At 38.5% G+C, this 20,733-nt stretch overlaps 1 protein-coding gene across 3 annotated transcripts in view; it reads right to left on the bottom strand.

Annotated features, from left to right (window-relative positions):
- Positions 1-80: 80 nt before the first annotated feature.
- LOC129779673 (uncharacterized) overlaps positions 81-20,733 on the bottom strand; it is a 48,500-nt gene continuing 27,847 nt past the window's right edge. The window contains exons 1-7 of one of the 3 annotated variants that reach the window (XM_055787294.1): positions 14,406-16,797; positions 13,972-14,085; positions 12,977-13,890; positions 12,770-12,838; positions 1,030-1,221; positions 836-971; positions 81-776 (exon numbers count right to left, since the gene is read on the bottom strand). In XM_055787294.1, the coding sequence (XP_055643269.1) occupies positions 664-776; positions 836-971; positions 1,030-1,221; positions 12,770-12,838; positions 12,977-13,890; positions 13,972-14,085; positions 14,406-14,640 (1,773 nt within the window). In that variant the 5' untranslated portion in view covers positions 14,641-16,797 and the 3' untranslated portion in view covers positions 81-663. Of the gene's footprint in view, positions 777-835; positions 972-1,029; positions 1,222-12,769; positions 12,839-12,976; positions 14,086-14,405; positions 16,798-20,733 lie in introns of those variants that run through there. The other 2 variants (XM_055787293.1, XM_055787295.1) reach the window with 2 other exon arrangements.

Raw genomic sequence — 20,733 nt, 5'->3', positions numbered from 1 at the left:
GAAAAAGCGAGCGACAAGAAAAATCTACTATCAAATTGCATATGATTTATTTTTTCATAAAATAAACGATTTTTTTATGTTTAAACATTTTATTGAAATGTGTCTTCGAGTGGTGGCAATTAAAGGGTTTAATAACGTGATAACAAATTTCCTGTGAAGATGTATAATTTATCGTTATCTGCCAGATGTGACTACAGTCGTAGCTTCAAAATGTTCCAAAACTACGTCGTTCTGCTCAGTGAGATATCAGCGTAACCATAGTTGGACTTATTGTAAAGTGTCATTCATTTTCTTGATATTGGGTACATTCATAAAAACATGTTGTCCCGACTTAAGCCTAGGCTAATGCTGCTTCAGAACCGTCTACTAATTGATACACGTATACAATAAATAAACGAAAAGCTATATGTACATAATTTTTAACATATTTTACATGAAGATAAATATACAACAGACTGGGTGTGTGTGTTCCGCCTCTTTCGTATTCAAGCGAAAAAGAGATTAATAAACTTATGCTTGACAAGTTTGTGCCGTTTTACAATGATTACGAATGATATTCGAATCATTGAATATCATTTTGGGGCAACTCTACACTGCGAGCTAAGAAGCATTGTTAACAGAGAGTACACAGGAAGCGACCATACGATAGAACTGCCCAAAGACTCAAGTTATCCTGGTTATTGTTATGGATCCACTTTTGTAATACAGTGGAATATTTATTATCTGATTCGTGTGATTTCCTCGAGTGGGTTGCCGTATTATGTTGACAATTTTACCTACAAAAATGGATCATTTTATATGAGCAGTTATTAACATAATCAGTTTTGAAACTTACCAAGTATGTTCATAGTGTGGAAGTGTTTATGCTTGAAGTTGATAATTTGTCTCAGATTGGTGTTTGTGTTCCATCTTTTGGCGATTTCAGCTGAGTTGATCTGTACAATTTCTGGAGCATCCGAAAACGGATCCAACTGCAAACAAAGTATGATTGTTTAATTCAATGCATATATTTGAATAATGATGTTCTACCGGATAATATTGCACATCCAAGGGATCATCACAACACGACTTTATGGCATCAATAAGTTTTTTATAGTCGCAGTCACGTTTCGACATATAGAGTAGATACTGGGGGATGCTCATTTTGCTCGTATCAGCGCAGTACTGTTCAGAAAAGTACTGACGAAGGACATTCAAATTCGGGGCCACACCGACACGTGTCTAGAAGAGAAATCTCGGGTTATTCGGAGTTCTGTTACATTGGTTGCTACGATATACAGGGCGGACTCGATTATATATAGTTTCGGATTTATTTTTACTGTATATCATCAAATCCTGTATACAATCGAGTCACAAAAATATTCTTTAATCGTTTTTTATGCATATATTATTCGGTTTTTTAATATAAAAGAAGAATTTTATTTTTGATTCGTCCCCTTAAAGTCATAAAATACCTCTCTGATATAGAAAATCCGAATTCATTCGGGAGGTGATAGAGGATCATATTTGATGAAAAAAATCCTTCTACGCACATGTTCGAATTTCAACAATGATAGAGTTATACAACTTTTTGTTTGTTTCGAACCCTGTTGCCTCAAACTGGCGCTACATTAAAAAGTGCACTACAGAAGGCGATTCTGTTGCTTCTATTAGGAAGATGAGAAAATTTAGTACAAGATATATTTGTGCAACATCTAAATTAGTGGATTTAAATGACATTTTGCAAGTGAAAAACTTCAAAGTTAGTAATTTTTAATGTGTTATTTTTAATTTTATCTTAAAAATTCATATTGAACTTGATTGTTTCTATCAATTAAATTAAAGCTTTCTAATCGCTCGACAATATTTACACCCAACTTCTATCTATCTTAATTTAGCTGCAATGTCGATATAAACAATTCCTGTTGAAAATTCAAACAAAATCTTAAAAATCACGATTTTGTCCCCACTGTACATATAAAAGCCAATTAAATTTCACCCTAACGTTGAAAGGTAATATTTTTTCGTGAAATAAGTCATAATTGAAATGTAAAAAAAATGTCCTTTTTGAAACTGTATACACTCTGTCCAACTTCTATAAGACCATGTGATGATCTTGCTGCTTTGTGCCATTATAAATAAACAATGATTCAACTTATATTCTAGTGTGTTGGTATTGGTGACTACCGTACACTGAATGATTTTCATATGTGTGTGTGCAAACGCTGAGCGCACAGAAAGACAAATCGATGCATTTCACCAAGAAAATGTTGGTATCAGAGAAATTTCTCGTCGGATTGGACGATCTCATCAAGTAGTGCTCAATTATTTGACGAATGCTCAAGGATACGGTAGGAAAGAGAGAGCTTCACGTAAATCGACAATGACAATTCGTCAAGTTTTGGTAAAAAATCCTCACATAAAGAGGGTTTAAAAGGTTAAAGCTCCTCATCTTACACCATCTCCAAAGCTCACATGACCCGACAGTGGAACATGGTATGTTTTGACAAAGAAATCTTCCAAAAGAATACATTTGCTATATACCATAACGAAAAGTTCTTCAATGTTTAGGTTATCTTCACTGACGAAAAAAAGTTCAGTTAGGATGATCTTGATGGTTTCAGCTAGAGATGAGCAAAAAAATCACTTTGATGAACGGTTCACTCATTAACCGTTCATCTAAGTGAATCAGTTCTTTTGAACCGTTCTTTCGCTTTTGACGTAGGACTACGTCTAACCGGAAGATATAGGGGGTGAAATGGAAATCTAGGCACTGAACAAGTAGGAAAAAATGCAAGATTTGGAACGCTTATAACTCGAGCATTTCTCAATAGATCGCAAAGATTTTTGCATCAATTGATAGGAAATATATCCACGCATCTATCATAACGAATAACATTTCATTTTTCTTGAGATAAATAATTGAATAATTGTGAAATATCAAGCATTGTCAAAATGCACTTTGTGTCCATTTTTGATTGGTCCATTTTGTGCTCCTCAAATCGTACCGACCAAAACGGGCAACCAGAGCAGCAGCGAAATAGAATGAAGCACGATTGGAAAGGAAAAAGAAGAAAATGAACGAAACATTGGTCGCAGTCTCACACATGCGTAATTCTCGAGCCAGCCAGTCAGCTTAAAAATCCCCGCTCCGCTGCCGTAACGATCATTCTCATTCAAACCGTACACCACATCGCATCACAACACATCAACAAACCAACCCAAGCAGCCATGTCTGGACATGGCAAAGGAGGAAAAGTGAAGGGAAAGGCAAAATCCCGCTTCAACCGTGTTGATCTGGTGTTCCCCGCAAGGGTAGCTAGGCAGAGCGCGTTAGTACCAGTGCACCAGTCCACCTAGCCGGCGTTATATAGTTTCGGCCGCCGAAGTGATCGAGTTAGCTGGCAAAGCTGCTCGCGACGATAAGAAAACCCGCATTCGGAACAGAACACATTCGGTGGACATCAAGACAACAGGCAGTTGCAGCGAGTGGCGAGTGGCAAACGCAATCGCAAAACGGCATCAGGTAGCAGAAGAAAAAAGTTTGTTCTTTATACAAACTGCTTTGGTGGCAAATCCAGAACAAGGCGGCATCGAGGGCGATCGAAATGGTTTTTTTCAAAACCACGAGTACTAAGTTTTCTAAATTGGAACCATTCCATAAAACAAGGCGCTTTTCAGGGCCATTAAACCTTCCAAAATAGAGTTTAGGAAATACAGTTCAATGCTTTCTAAAACATTATCCAAAATAATAATAAAACACAAATTGATTTTTTCATAATTTGTTTGCCAGGATCTGATGAGTATGTGAATTTGGCAGTTGTTCTGAGCTTATTGATAGTTGGGGACTTTCCTGATTATTCAATTTTCACCAATTCTTAAATTGTTTCCAGATTGAAAGTACAGTAATTTACAATTAGTTCGACATTTAGCTAATTGGACGGACATGTAATGCGACTTATTTAATTGCATTTTTGTAAACATAGAGATCCAAATTATGACCCCACATTGAAAGTCGACACTGTACCACTGTCATCGCAAATGTTCAATTACAGGTTAAAATTACCTCCAATCCGATACTGAGTGGTGGTAATGCGACGTGCCATTGAATGTAATTTACTGTAAAATATGTCACAAGCTGGATGGGAAGAAATTTTCCAACTGTAAAAGCTGTGGCGAGTGGCAAATGCAATCGTTAAACAGAAAGGTTTAGCCGAACAAGATGGGAATATCGAGTGATAACAAAACAATAAACTCTTTAGATTGAAGATAATTTTGTGATCCTGAAAAGGACCCTTTTTAGCCTGCATGTGAATCCATCGAGCGAACAAATCGTAATGAATGTATTTTTTTGCCATCGCTCCCTTTTAACGCTCATTCGTTCGTCTCGTTGGACTCGCCCCTCTGGCTGAGTCTGCCGATTTGTCTCTATCCTGTGAGTGTGTACCGCTAGAGTATAAAACACGCGGACCCCAAAAAAATATCTTATTTTCTTTCAAACCGTAAACCCGTGTGGTTGTACGGCATCGGCATCGTGGACGTAACAAAGGAGGACAAGTTAAGGGAAAGGCAAAGTCTCACTCGAACCGTGCAGGTCTCCAGTTCCCTGTTGGTCGCATTCACTGATTGCTCCGCAAGGGTAACTAGGCCGAACGGATTGGTGCCGGAGCACCAGTATACCTAACAGCGATTATAGAGTTTCGGCCGTCGGAGTGCTCGAGTTGGCTTGCAAAGCTGCTCACGACAATCAGAAAACCCGCATCAAGAACAGAGCAGCTTCGGTTCGGCGCTCATCAAGGCAACAATTAGTTTCAGTGAGTGGCAAAGTGTTTCTCCGGCACGTCGCATTAAATGTAATTTACTGAACAACATGTCACAAGCTGGATGGGAATAAATTTTCCAACTGTGAAAGCTGTGGCGAGTGGCAAACGCAATAGCTCAACAGGAAGGTTTAACCGAACAAGATGGGAATATCGAGTGATAACAAAAACACAACACCAAAGGTTCTTTTCAGAACCATCAACATATTCATAAAGAGTAAACAGTAAACTAATCCATTTTTCAGGTAGATAGGTAGGTATTCACGTAGGAGAAGGAAATAAAAAAATATATTTAAAATATATATTTAACAAAAGCTGTCCCCTTTGTATAGTCCTACGTCACTCCGGTTATGTCCCCGACATTACCCACCCGTCTTTTTTTTATTCAGCGGTATTAAGAACAACATAGAATATTAGCTGGAACCCAACATCAGTAGACAGCTATTAATTGATATCGTTGGATTGGATAGTGTACGTATGGGATTTATATTTTTGAAATTTAGTGGGGAAAGATAAGCTGCTTCTTCTTTAAAAGTCGCAAACTGTATGTGAAAATATGTTTATCGGTCGACAAAAATTTATCTAATAATTTGATGCGCAAAATATGTGCAATTTTTCATATTCGCTTTTTGGACAACACACAGGTTCTATGTAAGATCATATTTCATAATGTTCATTCAGGGGAAAAAATCAGCAGCGATTTTTACTAACAATCAATCATACAAACAATCACGATAACACGAACACGCAATAGACCAATGAATTGAAAGCAACGAAAAAACTTTATGTTTACCTAATCCATCCAATCTAACGAAGATTTTATGTTTATCTAATCCATGAATCGCCCCAGCTTCACCCAGATATTTTCTGATAATTAGGAAATATATGAATGTTACGCGGAATTGAAAGAATATATGAAATTGAAAACATATAGTTTTGCTTTTAAAACTACGAAAATCTAATTTAATTTTTAACCCAACATTGAGTATACAATAACAAAATAAACCCTGCGTTAGATGCATTTTGCCCATAAATGACAATATCGTTTTGTTTTCCTTACAAGCGTTCTCGTTATATTTATCCATTCCGTCCAGCGCAAATCAGTTCAGCTGCACTAGTTCGTTCGCAAACATTTCGCCCACAAACACTCAAACAGTTCGTTCCCAAACAGTTCACTCTCAATCAGTTCTTTCCCATACAGTTCACTCTCAAACAGTTCACTCTCAAACAGTTCACTCGCAAACCGTTCTTTCGGAATCAGTTCGTTCACAATCAGTTCGTGGGGAGAACTACCGTTCTTTGAAAAAGAACGACCTTTCGTTCACTCTTTTCGGCGAACTAGTTTTTTTTTTTTATCCAAAATATATATTTTATTAAGGCTCATATGGCGTCAGCCTAACGGGGCCGGGAGTTCAATATTTTGACAATGTTTGCTTAGACTATGTTAGTAATATGTAACCGATTACTCGCGGTTGACTCGAGGTTAGTATTACAAGTGTTCTCATAATTGGTATGTCGCAGTCTTCGATGCTCTGTACGTGTGCCCGACACGGGATACTTCCTATTGGGATGCAGCTGACCATTAATCAGCAACGCCCCCCTAGTCTGTACCCCATATCTAGCGTGGTGCGTCTTTCTCGACTCGAGGAATCCAGGATAGAATGGTCACTAGCCGGCGCAATCATCAACTCGTGTAGAGTTGTCATGAGCGGTACAACCTTTGGCTCTTGTTGAATAACCAGTGGACTGCACAACCTTCGGCCCGTGCATCTGTAAAGAGTGTGTGTATGTATTGCCGCGACTAAGTAAAAGTTTATCGATCGGATAGGAGGGATATGAAACGGGGACACAACGAAGGAAACATCATTAAACGTTGACATCGGCGTTTCTGAGGAACAGGTATAGATGAAGCAGAAGATCAGGATCCCGGCTACCTAAGATATCCCGGACGGGGATATCCGATTGTCTGCCTTGTGCTCTCAGTGCTCTAGAGAGCTGAGAGCGAGCAGCATGGAGCCGGATACACGACCAGACAACATGCTCGATGTCGTGGTAGCCATCGCCACAATCACAAAGATTGTTTGCTGCGAGCCCAATGCGATAGAGATGCGCGTTTAGGTTGTAGTGATTGGACATAAGCCGAGATATCACGCGAATGAAATCACGACCTACATTCAATCCCTTGAACCATGCACTCGTCGAGACCCTAGGGATAATCGTGTGTAACCAACGACCGAACTCATCACCACTCCACATGCGCTGCCAACTTACGAGCGTATACTGACGAGGAATGTGAAAAAATTCATTATAAGCAATTTGCCTTTCAAAAAGTGTGCCTTCTAAAGCGCCCACCTTAGCTAGCGAGTCCGCTTTCTCATTCCCCGGAATCGAGCAATGAGAGGGAACCCATACTAAGGTAATCTTGAATAATTTTTCGACCAAAACACTCAATAGTTGTCTTATTCTAGTTAGGAAATAAGATAAGCGTTTATCAACCTTCATTGAGCGGATTGCCTCTATTGAGCTGAGACTGTCTGAAAAAATAAAATAGTGGTCGATGGGCAATGTTTCAATGATCCCTAATGCGTAATATATCGCACCCAGTTCAGCGACATACACGGAACAAGGATCTTTGGGTTTGAAAGAGGCACTGGAATTTTCATTGAAGATGCCGAAGCCAGTGGACGCGTTTATGAATGAACCGTCAGTAAAGAACATTTTATCAGATCCAACTTTCCCATATTCTGCCGAAAATATCGGCGGAATAGAATCGGAGCGTAGGTGATCTGGGATTCCATGGATTTTTTGTCGCATGGACAGATCAAAAATGACAGAGGAATTGCAGAAGAAAGGGAAGCAAACTTGGTTGGAGATGCCTGGTGAAGGGTGCACGTCGTGTGTAAGGTACTCATGGTATAAAGACATAAAACTTGACTGAGGAGTCAGTTGGAGTAGATTTTCGAAGTTATCAATTACCAATGGATTCATGATCTTGCAACGGATGAGAAATCTGTAGGATAATTCTGTGAACCGAAAAGTAAGCGGGGGTACTCCTGCCAAAACTTCGAGACTCATCGTATCTAGTTCTCTCGTACCGTTCGTCAACGGTTTGCCCATCTCTAGATTCAACGGGTACTGGCGTGATTTACGAAAGAAGGAACAGTAATTTTGGTGGAGGCTCATGCATGGTTTGGGCGGGATTCTGTGCAACCGGAAAGCTCAAGACAGCTTTCATATCATTCAAGGATTACATACATGTTCTGGAATCCTCTCTCCTACAGTTTTTGCGTGGATGTCGTCACAAAAAAAAATCACATTCCAGTAAAATAATGCTACTATTCATATCAGCAAGGAAACTAAGTAATGGATTAAGGACCAAAAACTTAATTTTTTGGACTGGTCGGCTCACTCACCAGATTTGAATCCTGTTGGGATCCTTGTACGCACAATCTACACTGAGGGAAATTGGTACACCACGATTGAAGAGCTCAAGGTCGCAATTTCGGAAACATGGAAAAACATCGAGAAATTCGTTCAGCAGCATTTGGTGAATAGTATTCCAACACGAATTTTCCAGCTTATTAGCCAAAATGGCAAGGTTGCCTATTATTGACATGTAAATCAGCTGATCGATTTGAATTTTTCATTGATAATCCTTATGAATTTTGATGTAGTCTTATAGAAACTGGACAGCTGAAATTATCATATTTAAGCACAATAAATAAACAAATAACTCTTTTGAACGAAATTGACGTCAAATATACTTTATTCTAAGCATTCAACAATGTATGAATGTATCATGTCTAACTGTTTGTGTTGCAACGAAATAAAATCAGTGTGGTCTTATAAAAGTTGGGCAGAGTGTATAATCGAGTCTAAAATTGTATATAATCGAGTCCGACCTGTAATGAGAAAATAGTACATCTCATCTCACAATAACTCTTGGAAGACTCATGCGATTTATAAATAGTACCAGCTGACGGGCAGAGACGAATACATCAAAATAAAGATGGCTCAAATCGGACGATTCGTTCTTCGGGTTTCGCGCAACACATTTTGCCTTACATTTTTATTTATATAGATTTGACACCTACACTATCTATGGCAGGATAATCTAAAGTTTAATTCACAAGATACACTGGTTTTAGTCATGCTATATTTGTGATTCTAAAAACAATTGGTAAATGACATTCATATCCTGAATGAGACTTAACACCAGTGTTTGCCAAATGATCCACTAATTGAAAAAATCGCTTTCGTTCGTTCAAATATGATCTTTCAGGAAACATTTCCCCCAGCGGTATTCTTTTGTTGTTATGTGTTGCAAATCACGACACAAAAGAGAACGAGACAACTCTGCATCGGCTCGCACTTTATTGCACACCAGCATGCAAGCAAAGCTATCATATACGCTTTTGGTCAGAAAGCTTATTTTCTTCTTTGCCTCTAACATATGAATATCGACCTCTCCATGCATCATGAAACAGCAGGATCGTACGGACCACGCAAAGCGAAAGATTCATATTAAGCTAATGTAGCAGATTCTGATTTTTAAGTCTCAGAGAGTGCAAACTATATGATTATCGATAGAGGCTAAGGGAGGGTAATCAGATTATATTTTCCATTTTTAACGCCGCTATCCCTTGAAATATGTATATTCATATAGACCGCATAGTTTTACTAGCAACACCGCTCCAGTGAGAAGCAAAAACTCTCGCGTTTTATCTCTTTTCCCATTCACTGCTCTCCGCAAATGGTGACTAAATGATGACGTAATTTTTCTTGTATCATTTATTGCTTTGCACTTTTCTGTACAGTGGGTTTCGCTACAGTAAAATGGGACGATATATGTGGTTCAAACTTGTATGCCGGCTTCGAAAATGGTATGCGATGTTTGATACAGATCGGATATGCAATCAACAGTCTTCGTTCCTCTCTTAGTTTAATCACTAAATATTACACAAGTGATTACTGACATTCATACAAGTATCTGAATGATCCTCTCATATTTGGTTATATGTTCGTGAGAGTTTACTTGCATGACACATTGTGTATCATTCGATTTTGATCGAAATCCAAACACTGCTTAACACGTTGAGCCCGCGTCGGGACCTGACATTAAGTTTTCTTCCTCTTTCGCGCCAGTCTCATCGTAACCACAGTGAAGAGTGTTGGTACTGGGAACGACAGCAACAAAGATAGATTATCAGATAAGATCACTATCGATCCGCAGGGATCGATGTGGGCCGGATGAAAAGTTCATTTTCCCATAGTTCGATCGGGGCTCCGTTAGTCATTCTACAAACATATTGGGTCTGATCACGAACGCCACTTCACGGTATAAACGAAATAAAATGTAAACACTGCGTTTCACAACTATAGATCGACTCATTTTTTCTGAGTTGCCAGGGACATGTAAGAAGCCGGTTGTATTGAAGTATATAATGTAGAATATAACAACTATCTTCATTTAAAAGACTGGCCATTTGAACTTTATTGTTTTGTCCAGACGCGAAACATTCAAAAAACAAAAACCACCACGGGCACGCTTGCAGAAGTTCAGACGCTGAACCCAATTTTCGTCGGTTTCTACGCATAAATCGGCCGACACTGCTGCAATTTCACGTTCGATATTCGTACGAAGTTCATCAATCGTCGCTGGCTTATTGGCATAGACCATAGACTTGACGTAGGCGCGCAGGAAATAGTCTAACGGCGTCAAATCGCACGAACCGAGGCGGCCAATTTACTGGGTCATTTCGTGAGAAAACACGCTTACCAAACTTGGTTTTCAACAAATCGATTGTTAAATTCACTGTGAGGTTTGTAGCGCCGTTCTGTTGAAACCACATATTGTCCAATCATCAAATTCGGGCCAATAATATTCAGTTATCATTGGGCGATAGCGTTTCTCATTCACAGTAACGTGCCGGTCTTGATCATCACGGAAGAAGTATGGACCAATGACGCCGCCGAACCATAAACCGCACTAAACCGTATTTTATTCGGGATGCAATGGTGACTCATGGAGTACGTGTGGATTGCTGTCTGTCCAATAACGCATATTTTGCTTATTGACGAAGCCATTCAGACAGAAAAGAGCCGCATCACTGAAGATGATTTTTCGATGAAAATCCGGATCATTTTCAAGTTATTGCTCAGCCCAATTCACGAACGACGCTTCTGGTGGTCAAGCGGCTTCAGTTCTTGCGTCAATTTGATCTTGTAATGATGAAGGCCAAGATCTTTTCGCAAAATTCGGCACAACGACATCACAGAGATGCCCAACGCTTGAGAACGACGTGTGAGATACTGATTTGGATCTTCCTCAATTCTTCCTCAAAATCTCGACACAACGGGCACTTCTTTGTCTCACTGGCACAAGAACATTCTGTACTATGCCTGTGGCTTCAAATTTTTCCACTAGACGCTCAATTGTTGATCTGGTAGGACGATTAGGACGACCATAAATTGTACGTAGCGCTCTTAAAGTTGAGGCCAATGACTCCGAATTTTGGTAGTAAATTTTAATAATCTCGACTCGTTGTTGTAGTGCACCCGTGGCCGAGTGGTTAGCGTCTCACATTATCATGCCGGGTGTTCGGGTTCGATTCCCGTTCTGGCCGGGGGATTTTTCGTCAGAGAAATTTTCTTCGATTTGCACTGTGGTCACGCGTAATCTAGAGCTTGCCCCTCGGAATACGTTCAAGGCGTGTTATTTGGCTTAAGAAATCTCAACTAAGTATTAATACATGACGCTAGTTAATGCATACGTTGAGACGGCAAAGGTTCCGCAGGGAACGTTAACGCCATTCAAGAAAAGAGACTCGGTGTTGGATCGTATATCTTTCCATTACGAAATGGCAAACCTTACTGAAGAGAAATTTCAGAGAGTGGTGCAACGATATTACTCATTTGAACGGTAAACAGCGTATGCGATCGTATGCCGTTTGTGAGAAACAGAGGAATGTTTCGTATAAGTATTGATGTAGGATGGTAGGTTCATGCATGCCCCCCGATCGAGGCAATTGATTCTTTGTTTTTAAGAGGCTTTAAACTTTGCAGTTCATTCGCCTCTATGATCGAGGCAAGTCAGTTGCAATCGAGCGAGCGATACGTTTGGACGCGAGTATAGTAGGTGTGATCGATAGCGGTAGTGACTCGAAACGCAGAGTTTACAAGCGGGAGAAAATATGGCGTCGTTTGCTGTCCCTATCGGTCTACTTTTGTAGGGTACCTATTGAAATACCCGTTACTTATGGAATATCAAAATGACACATAACCTCTTTTAGTACAAACACTATCCGCTGTTTGCTTGAAGTTTTTCACTCATGGCTGCAATGTTTCAAAAGATTTTCGAATATTGTTTGTCTAGATTACCAAGGATACAAACCTTATAATGAATTGTAAGTGGCAAGTTCAAGGAAACATGTTGTAAGCAATTTCTACGAAAGTATTGCGGGAATATGACTATTCATTTTTTCAGTATATTTTCACTCACAATTTTTTTTTCACTGTACTTGGAATATTTTTTAAATAATTTGGATAACCAAAGACTTCCAAGGATATTTGGCACACTCCAATTTTTAAAGTGATGCTGCAAGTGCCCGATATTAATTCGAGAGTTATTTTTAAGTAAACAAACCGCGATTTTAGAGCGCCTACAGAAAGTTCTGTTTTGATTCAACAATTTGTATGTTTTTCACTAGAAATGTTGTAACTTGGACCCACCGTGTAAGAATTTTTATTTTCGATAAAATAAATCGTGTATTAAAGAGCAAGTTCCAAATTTCCAGCGTCACCAAAATTTTTCAACAGATTCTTCAGTTTATATTTATCAAAAGTAAATGTGTGGTCTGCCTTATGTTAGGATATTGTTTAACTGAAATTTGAGTCGATTTTTTTGGCTAATTTCCACGATCTAATAATGGGTTAATCTTCAACAATTAACAGTAACAATTATGACTTACCAATGCTTCAATTATTGTTAACTCTCCACAATTCAGTGTATAGATTGTAACGGTGTTATCTGAGCACAACTGAAACAAAAAAAAATGAACCAGTTTAAGATAACACATTGTATGCATATGACTGGACATAAGTATTCGACAAATTCCGTTTACTTAGACTTATGTCGAACACTTGTCCAACCAGTATAGATGCTTGAAACGGCATACCTCTTGCGTGTAGTCCCTTATATAGTCCGCTTCCTTCTGTTCGGAGCTCAACTCGATGCAGATATCTTCCATACTTTTGGACAGTCCTATGCTGGGCGGTGTTGCCTTCAGTTCATTGATTTTATTTAACGCCTGCAGCACAATTTGTTCGGCCCGAATGCTCATCAGATCTGTTTCCGAACTACTCGAGTTTACCGACTGGTTGGGGTCTAGAAAAAAGTCATCCACCTGCGGCTGGCCATGACCGGCCGTGTGTCGTGAACAACGACATGAACGGCAAATTTTTTGAATGCTCAAATCCTGTTTAGTCTGCATTAGGAATTCTTTTCGTGTACAATCCAAGCAATTTATCTCCTCATCTGTGCCAGCCCGGAAATCTTTTTGGTTGTAATTCAAATAGCCGTAGCCAAAGCTCGATTCGCTGTTATAATCGGTGCATAGCTTCAGATCCAGTTTCAAATTTTTGTAGTTATCTTTGGTTGATAATCTACTTGGTCCTGCTACGTCATATTCACGGAGATCCGTAGAGGGTTGTTTAGAATGTGTTTTCTTAGGAATTGCTCCGGTTTTCTTCATGACTGTGGTGGTCACCACCGACGAACCATCAATTTGATCCGCAGGTATTTCGTTTTCGGATGTTTTGGTTTCATAGCTTAGGGATTTCTCCATCAGTGGTACCCTTTCAACGGTTTTTGCCGTTTGGAACGAGTTATTCACTTCGATTTCTTGATTTTCCAACAGATTCTCCAATTCTGAGCTTGGCTCTGGGTCAAAATCCATCTCCAAAAAATCAGTCTCATCATCTGCCTGCAGATCCCGGTGATCTAACGGATTTGGCGCATCATCGTCACCTCTGTATGCATAGATGCAGTCATCGGAAGCAGATCCGTTTTCATCGTCGGAATAGATGTTATCTGGAAGTAGGATTATTTCCTCGATGATGCCGTTCTCGCTGATATAAGAAAGATTGCCGAGGGAATTGTCGGAAAAATCACCATCCAATTCAGCCTCCTCAGGATCCAGCTCAACTAGTTCCTCGTGCGATGGTGAGGCGTGAACCTGGCCGTTCATATGATGTTTTCCATTTTCCACGGACACGCTCGACACGGCTAAAAAGTGAAATGGTTAATATACGGTGAATAGTTTGATAATTTATACGATTGTTCCTAGCGTTAAGGAATCTGAAGCTGAAGCTTACATTACTTTATTAAAAACAAGATTTCATGAGGAATGGATTTAAATTACGGGGAGCAATTAATTATTTTCACAGATAGTTTAATATTCAAATGTTTGAGCCGGCGATCCAAAGTGTTGGACCTATTTGCATAACATTTCACATCATAAGGATGATGGACCAAGGGGATATTCGGCTTCCATCCAAACGTTGGCCTTCCCATCGGTTCGAAGCAAACGAACAAAAAATACATACCGGTTTCATCCGAGATTCGTCTGTCTAATCGCTCCAAGCATATGTGTCCGGATTGAGCACCATTTATTTGCGGCATCAAATTTTCCTGCTCAGCTACGTTATTGTTGTTGTTGAACTGATTTTGATATTTTATTGTGGATGTCTTGGGGATCGCTCCCTTGCTGGCATTACCCGGTTTTGCACCTTGCTGATAGCAATAATTGTCATTATCATTATTGTCCATCGTTGCTGACATTCTATGGTTCCGGCTCCGGTGTTTATACACTGTGCGTTTGTAAGATATACTGTTCAATATGCGATTATGATGTAATGCAGACAACTTTGATCACGAACATCATTCATTCCATTATAATTTTCTTGTTGCACCTTCTCCTCAATGCCGGATAAATCTTACAATCACTATGCAGGAACATGAAAGGGGGTGTAGGATATATTTATCATAAAAATAATTTCTCAACTCGGCATCGGGCACCGACCGCAAATTCCAGTTTGCGCCAAGATTACTTCGACAATTTTGTTTCTCGCAAAGGAAAATTGATCAACGGTTGTAAATCGAACCGCTTGCGGTCAAATCTTAATATTTATAAAGCAGTAATTTACAATATTTTGACGCAAAACATAGGTATCGCACACGTCCCAATTAGTTTTTTGTTCTACATTGAACTTCTTGTTTACCTGTCATTGGTAAAGTTCTGAGGAAGGGATAACTTCAATCACGCCAGAATGTTGTTTACAACCACAACGACATTTGTTGCTGAAGAGGTTTCTTGCTCAAAAAGTCAAATGTTTGAAAAAAATCCAACTTTTGAAATGAACGTTGAAGGAGGACCTCAACCGGATGCACGAAATGGGAACGTTAGCTATGTGTTCTCTATATTATTCACTGTGATTTTGAGCGTTTGTTTTTGGTCATACCTGCAACAAAATACGAATAAGCAGCATATAGCTGACCTGCGAGAAAATCTGGGAGCTCTAACGGTATGTTTTAGTTTTTTTTTTTTTTTTTATCTTCGCTTATTTTTTGTCGGCCTATTTCCGCCACTTCAGTGCCAATCACCGACATCAGGGAGGCGACTCCACCTGTTCCTACCTATCAGACTCAACAACTCATGAGCCGGGCCAACTTCTTTTACTTCCCCTCCGAAGGAAGACGTAACCAGAGATTTTTCGCCTCAGAAAATTCCAACGACGCCAGCTGGGATTGAACCCAGGCCGATCGGATTGTGAGGCTGTTACGCTAACCACACAACCACTGGCGCCGTCTATGTTTTAGTTGTATGTTCAAAAAATGCCTTCTTATTTTCGATTTGACAAATTTAGAAACATGTTCTGAACAATGGAGGTTTCACTGACGACTTCGAGAAAACGGAGCTTTCAACGCACGATTTTCAGAAGCAAACGATTTTTGAGCTCCGAGAAGCCCAAACAAGAATTGAAGTTCTCCAAAATCGTATCGATTATTTGGAAAAAATTAACAACGATAAATTTGGGAGACCCGATTATGCGTCCGCTGACTTTGGTGGTAAAGTGTTTAGTGTGAGGGTCAAACAATGGAAATTTATTGTGCAATCTTTTGTCGAGCAAAGTTTGAAAATTGGTAGGAGAAAATTGTCGAATAGGCATTGCTGTATTATACAGGTAAGTTAGACCAAAATGGGGAAAATAAAGTCACTTGCTTCATTTTTCTTGTCCAGGAAAATTGTCCGGGTCACTGTCGAGCTTTTTATGGTTCTTCTGCTAGTATCGCTATCAGGCTTATGGATAGTGTTATTCTAGATGGCGTTACGATAGAACATGTTCCTAAAAATATATTACCTGATATGTCAAGTAGTAGTGCGGTAAAAGAATTCTCTGTTTGGGTAACCGTTAAATGTGTATGTATATTAATCATTATCACTTTGAATATGTTTTTCAATTCTAGGGATTAGAAAATGTTTTTATGGATAGTAGCAGTTTCTTTTTTGGAAACTTCATTTTTGATGCCGAAAAGGACTTTCTTCAATCATTTAATTTTTCTATTTTATCAACGAGGCCGTATAACTATGTAATGATTAATGTTGCTTCGAATCACGGTGCCGATTATACCTGCATTCATAGGTGAGTTCATGATTTAACAAGAATTTATTATAACATTTATGTGTGATCACCTTCCCGGGATTTGTCAGTGAGTGGTTTGCTCATGTCATGCTCTTTTGTTTTGGTCGTTGCTTTCACATTATCTGACCACTTGTGCACGCGACTTAAGGTGAAGGTGGAACGAAGCCATTGTAGTAGTATAGATAAAAGCACGTGTATTCGTGGGGAAATAGTGTATTTGAGATAAGAGCAAATCACCCGGTTTGTTTTGATTTTGGAACGTAAATAGATCAATTCACTTATCAGACTGTGTGGCGATTCACTGACACGAGTCATAGAATTCGTTTGAAAAAAAAAACACTTCGATACTGAAGTAAAATGTATGAACGATGTGTTTCTACGAACAACTACGAATATATATTATATATATATATATATATATATATATATATATATATATATATATATATATATATATATATATATATATATATATATATATATATATATATATATATATATATATATATATATATATATATATATATATATATATATATATATATATATATATATATATATATTCTGATCATACGTGAGCGGAACATGAGAAAATTTATAACACATGCGAATTGATTGGGGCTCTTTTGGTATTAACAAGTTCTTCCGCACAGTAACTCGATGTTGATAATTCTCTAATATTTTCCTTCAATGATCGTTTTTTTTCACATATTCACGTTGGAGAGCTTTAACCCTTTTCTTTGTTGGCGAGGTATTTTGATTGAATGCAATACTTTTTCGTTTACTATTTTTTTTACGTAGAACTACGTCTTTCATTAAGGGAGCCAAATCTGAAAAAATAGGTCACGTTTTTATGAAATAAACTTAACGTTAGGTACAATTTTTATCGCGAACGGATTTTGGGGTTTTACATACAAAACGAATAGAAAATTCCCCAAGACTTGTTTGATATGCTATGCCGGACGGCGAGGAGTAATACGAGGCCAAGGGTCTTTTTGAAGGTTAGAGACGAATGAACTAAAGAAGTTGAAAGTATCACATGTCTTCGTTTTTGATTGAGCTGTGGACGCGATCAAATTACTGACTCGCTGATGTCTCGAGCATTGCAATAATTGCATCAAACTGACTCCATCGCATTAAGGTTCTGAGCTACACAATTGTGTAGGGAATCATCAAGCTAGGCTATAGACAGTTCACCAAGAAATAAATGTTCTGGAATTTTGTCTGTGAATTGACGAATTTACGCAAAGCTGAATCAGCCTATGCGACATCTACATTAGAGTTCAGAACCACAAAAGTGAGGGTGTTTGTTTATTTTACGCACTGAAAAGCAAGATTCGGTGGTGATTATTCATTTTATTTCAATTTAGATTCATTTCAGCCATTGAATGTCGTAAGTATATGGTAAGAAAGTTGGAGTTTTGTATATTTACGATGGTTTCAACACGCGATTTGACCAAAGTCATAGATAATCTTCGAAAAGTTTAAGTTTGATAATGCAAACCGGTTATTGATACTATGGATAATTGCGATGAAATCGATATCATATCAAATTGGCTGATATCATTGATTATGTAGGGGCCGATACGAGAAGGATTTGCAGTATTTTTTAGCGCAAAACACCCTATTCATCGTTTACTTAGTTGAAAAAAATTAAAGTTACAATACTTATAACAAGCCATTCCTCGTAATGTTAATAGCACATTGTAAAATGATGATTTTCTAACCTTTTAAGCGTGGAAAGAATACATGAAACCGGGAAATTTGAAGATAAATTTTGATTTTTCTAGAAAATTTTAACGAATTTCATACCAAAAAAACAAAACATCCTCATTTTACTCGCTGCGCCAGCTGGTTGCAATTCTAACGTAAATTCGTCAATTGGTTTCGCTCGACGATAGCAAAACTCTCCACAAAGGATGACAGCTAAGCTGGTCTAGACCGGCAATATTAACAAAAAGGGCTTCTGTTGAGAAGAGCGCAAAACGGAGATAAGTGTGTGCATATTTAATTGCTTCAAGCCATCGATATATGGAAATTTGTGTGTGTACGTGCGTGCGTTTTAACGTATTGCGCTGTTGCGGGTGAACATGTCGATCCGAACGTGGTGACAAGGAGGGGAGATAGCGGGAGGAAAATATTTGCGCTAGGGTATTAGTAATGAATCTCTGCTGAGGCAAATATTCAGCCTTTCCCCAAGCAGTTGACTTTGTTAGTTTTCCGTATACATAAAGGCTTCGTTGGAGCCTTTGACATTGCATCAATGCATTGAACTGATGCTGTGGTGAAGCAGGTGTTAAGGTGGTGAACCAAAAAATTATTTGGGAATACCAAGTTATTCAATAAGTTATAATAAGTTATTGATTTATTTGGGTTCGCGTGCCAGTTGCAAAACTCCCTTCAACTAGGATTGCATTTGCGCTAATCTTGATCATAATGAAGCAGTGCTACTCTTTTCGAGGTTGTTGAGATTAACAGAAAGAGTTTATTTCGTTTATTTAGTCACCATGAAAGTAAATGTCGTTCTGGAATTTTGTATGTGATTTGGTTTCGCTTGTCAGTAGCAAAACTTTCTCCACTAAGGATTAAAATTTCGTAGCATTATAAAATAATATTCTACGTCAACAATGCGGTCGTGTCTTGGACACAACCTCCTATAATTTTTTGATAGCAGAGGCAGCCGTGGCAGTGTTCCAATATAATTTTCATAACCAATATTAAGGTTGCAAAAACTTACATTATAGACCCATTAAACGTAAACATAATAATTGTATTGATATCGACACAATTTTATTTGATTGATTTCATGACATGAAACGCTATCACTCAGGAATAATATTTTATTGAGTGGTTTTATAGCTGTTTCGATGATATTGTCTGGCATCAGTGTCGAAAAAATAACGATGCTATCACCAATATGAACAAAACCATTGCGGAAAATTGAAAAATGAAAATTTAACTTTCAGAGCACTAGCTCGAGTTTTCCGACGTTTTTCATAATACATTGCGACGGTAGATGAAAATTTAATATCTTGTGAGTAATCGATTAGAGTTTGGTTGATATTACTTGATGGGAAGTGTGCGAAAAGATAATTTTCCACACACTGTTTCGCAGAATTATTGAATATCGTGCAAGGGATGAGAGAGGGAGATGAAAGAAGTGAGTGCCATTGTGGCAGCCATTTGTGGCTTCCTTCCACCTTCACCTTAATGGACAGTTTAATGTGTTCTGTATGGATAAAACAGTTTTCATGCTGAAGACTCGTGTCCGAATAAATATAAATAACGTTGTAGCAATATTTCATTTTATTGTTTCCTGTTCGGGTGTACACCCAAAATTGATTTTTAGCTCATGTTTTGTCATTCCGATTTATGACATTAAATGAGACATAACATAACAGAAAATGTCATGACTCACAAATACTGGTAAGCATTTGTATAATATACATGGTACAGCAATATAAGATTCATGCGAGCGAGCGAAAAAAAAACCAATAAGTTACATACACGGCTCAGACCGAGATAGATATTGTTCTCCTTCATGCGCTCCTTTTTTACTCTTAGAAAACTCTTCCCAACATCATTTTGTAATCAGGTGCAATATTATCCATATTTGCTGAACAACTGCTGAAGCATCATTAGCCATGTGGATAGCGTGGTCGTGTAAAATAGTTTTGCATTCCAACCGGCATTGGTTCGATCCCCATTGACGTCGCATGGACTTTTTTTTGCATAATCCCAAATGAAATCAGAAAAGAAAACAGAAAGAGATGTCTGCACGCATACATACAAACCATTTCTGAGCTTTTAAAACAGCTCATTGTTTGCTCATTTGACTCTCCAGCACACTAAATGGCATCATTTCTGCCAAAGATGAAATGTTTTCTGCCAACGCTAGTTTGGGTGTAGAGATGGGCAAACCGTTCACCAATGGCACGAACGAACTTGAATGGCACGAACGAACTTGTTCACAAAAAAGAGTGAACGAATGGTCGTTCTTTTTCAAAAAACGGTAGTTCGCCTTACGAACTGATTGCGAGCGAACGGTTTGTGAACGAAATGATTCAGAACGAACTGTATGGGGAAGAACTGTTTGAGAACGAACTAATTGAGTGAACTGTTTTTTTATCCCATTTGTTTATTTTAGGCATTTTAGCTGTAACAGAACCGAATTTCAATCGTGTACATGTCACATGGTTATCATATTTATAATTGGCATATTACACAGTTG

Source organism: Toxorhynchites rutilus, chromosome 3 (genome assembly GCF_029784135.1).
Source record: "Toxorhynchites rutilus septentrionalis strain SRP chromosome 3, ASM2978413v1, whole genome shotgun sequence".
Lineage (NCBI taxonomy): Eukaryota > Metazoa > Arthropoda > Insecta > Diptera > Culicidae > Toxorhynchites > Toxorhynchites rutilus.
Note: the sequence above shows the minus strand (reverse complement) of the source record. Positions and strands in the feature narration are given on the sequence as shown.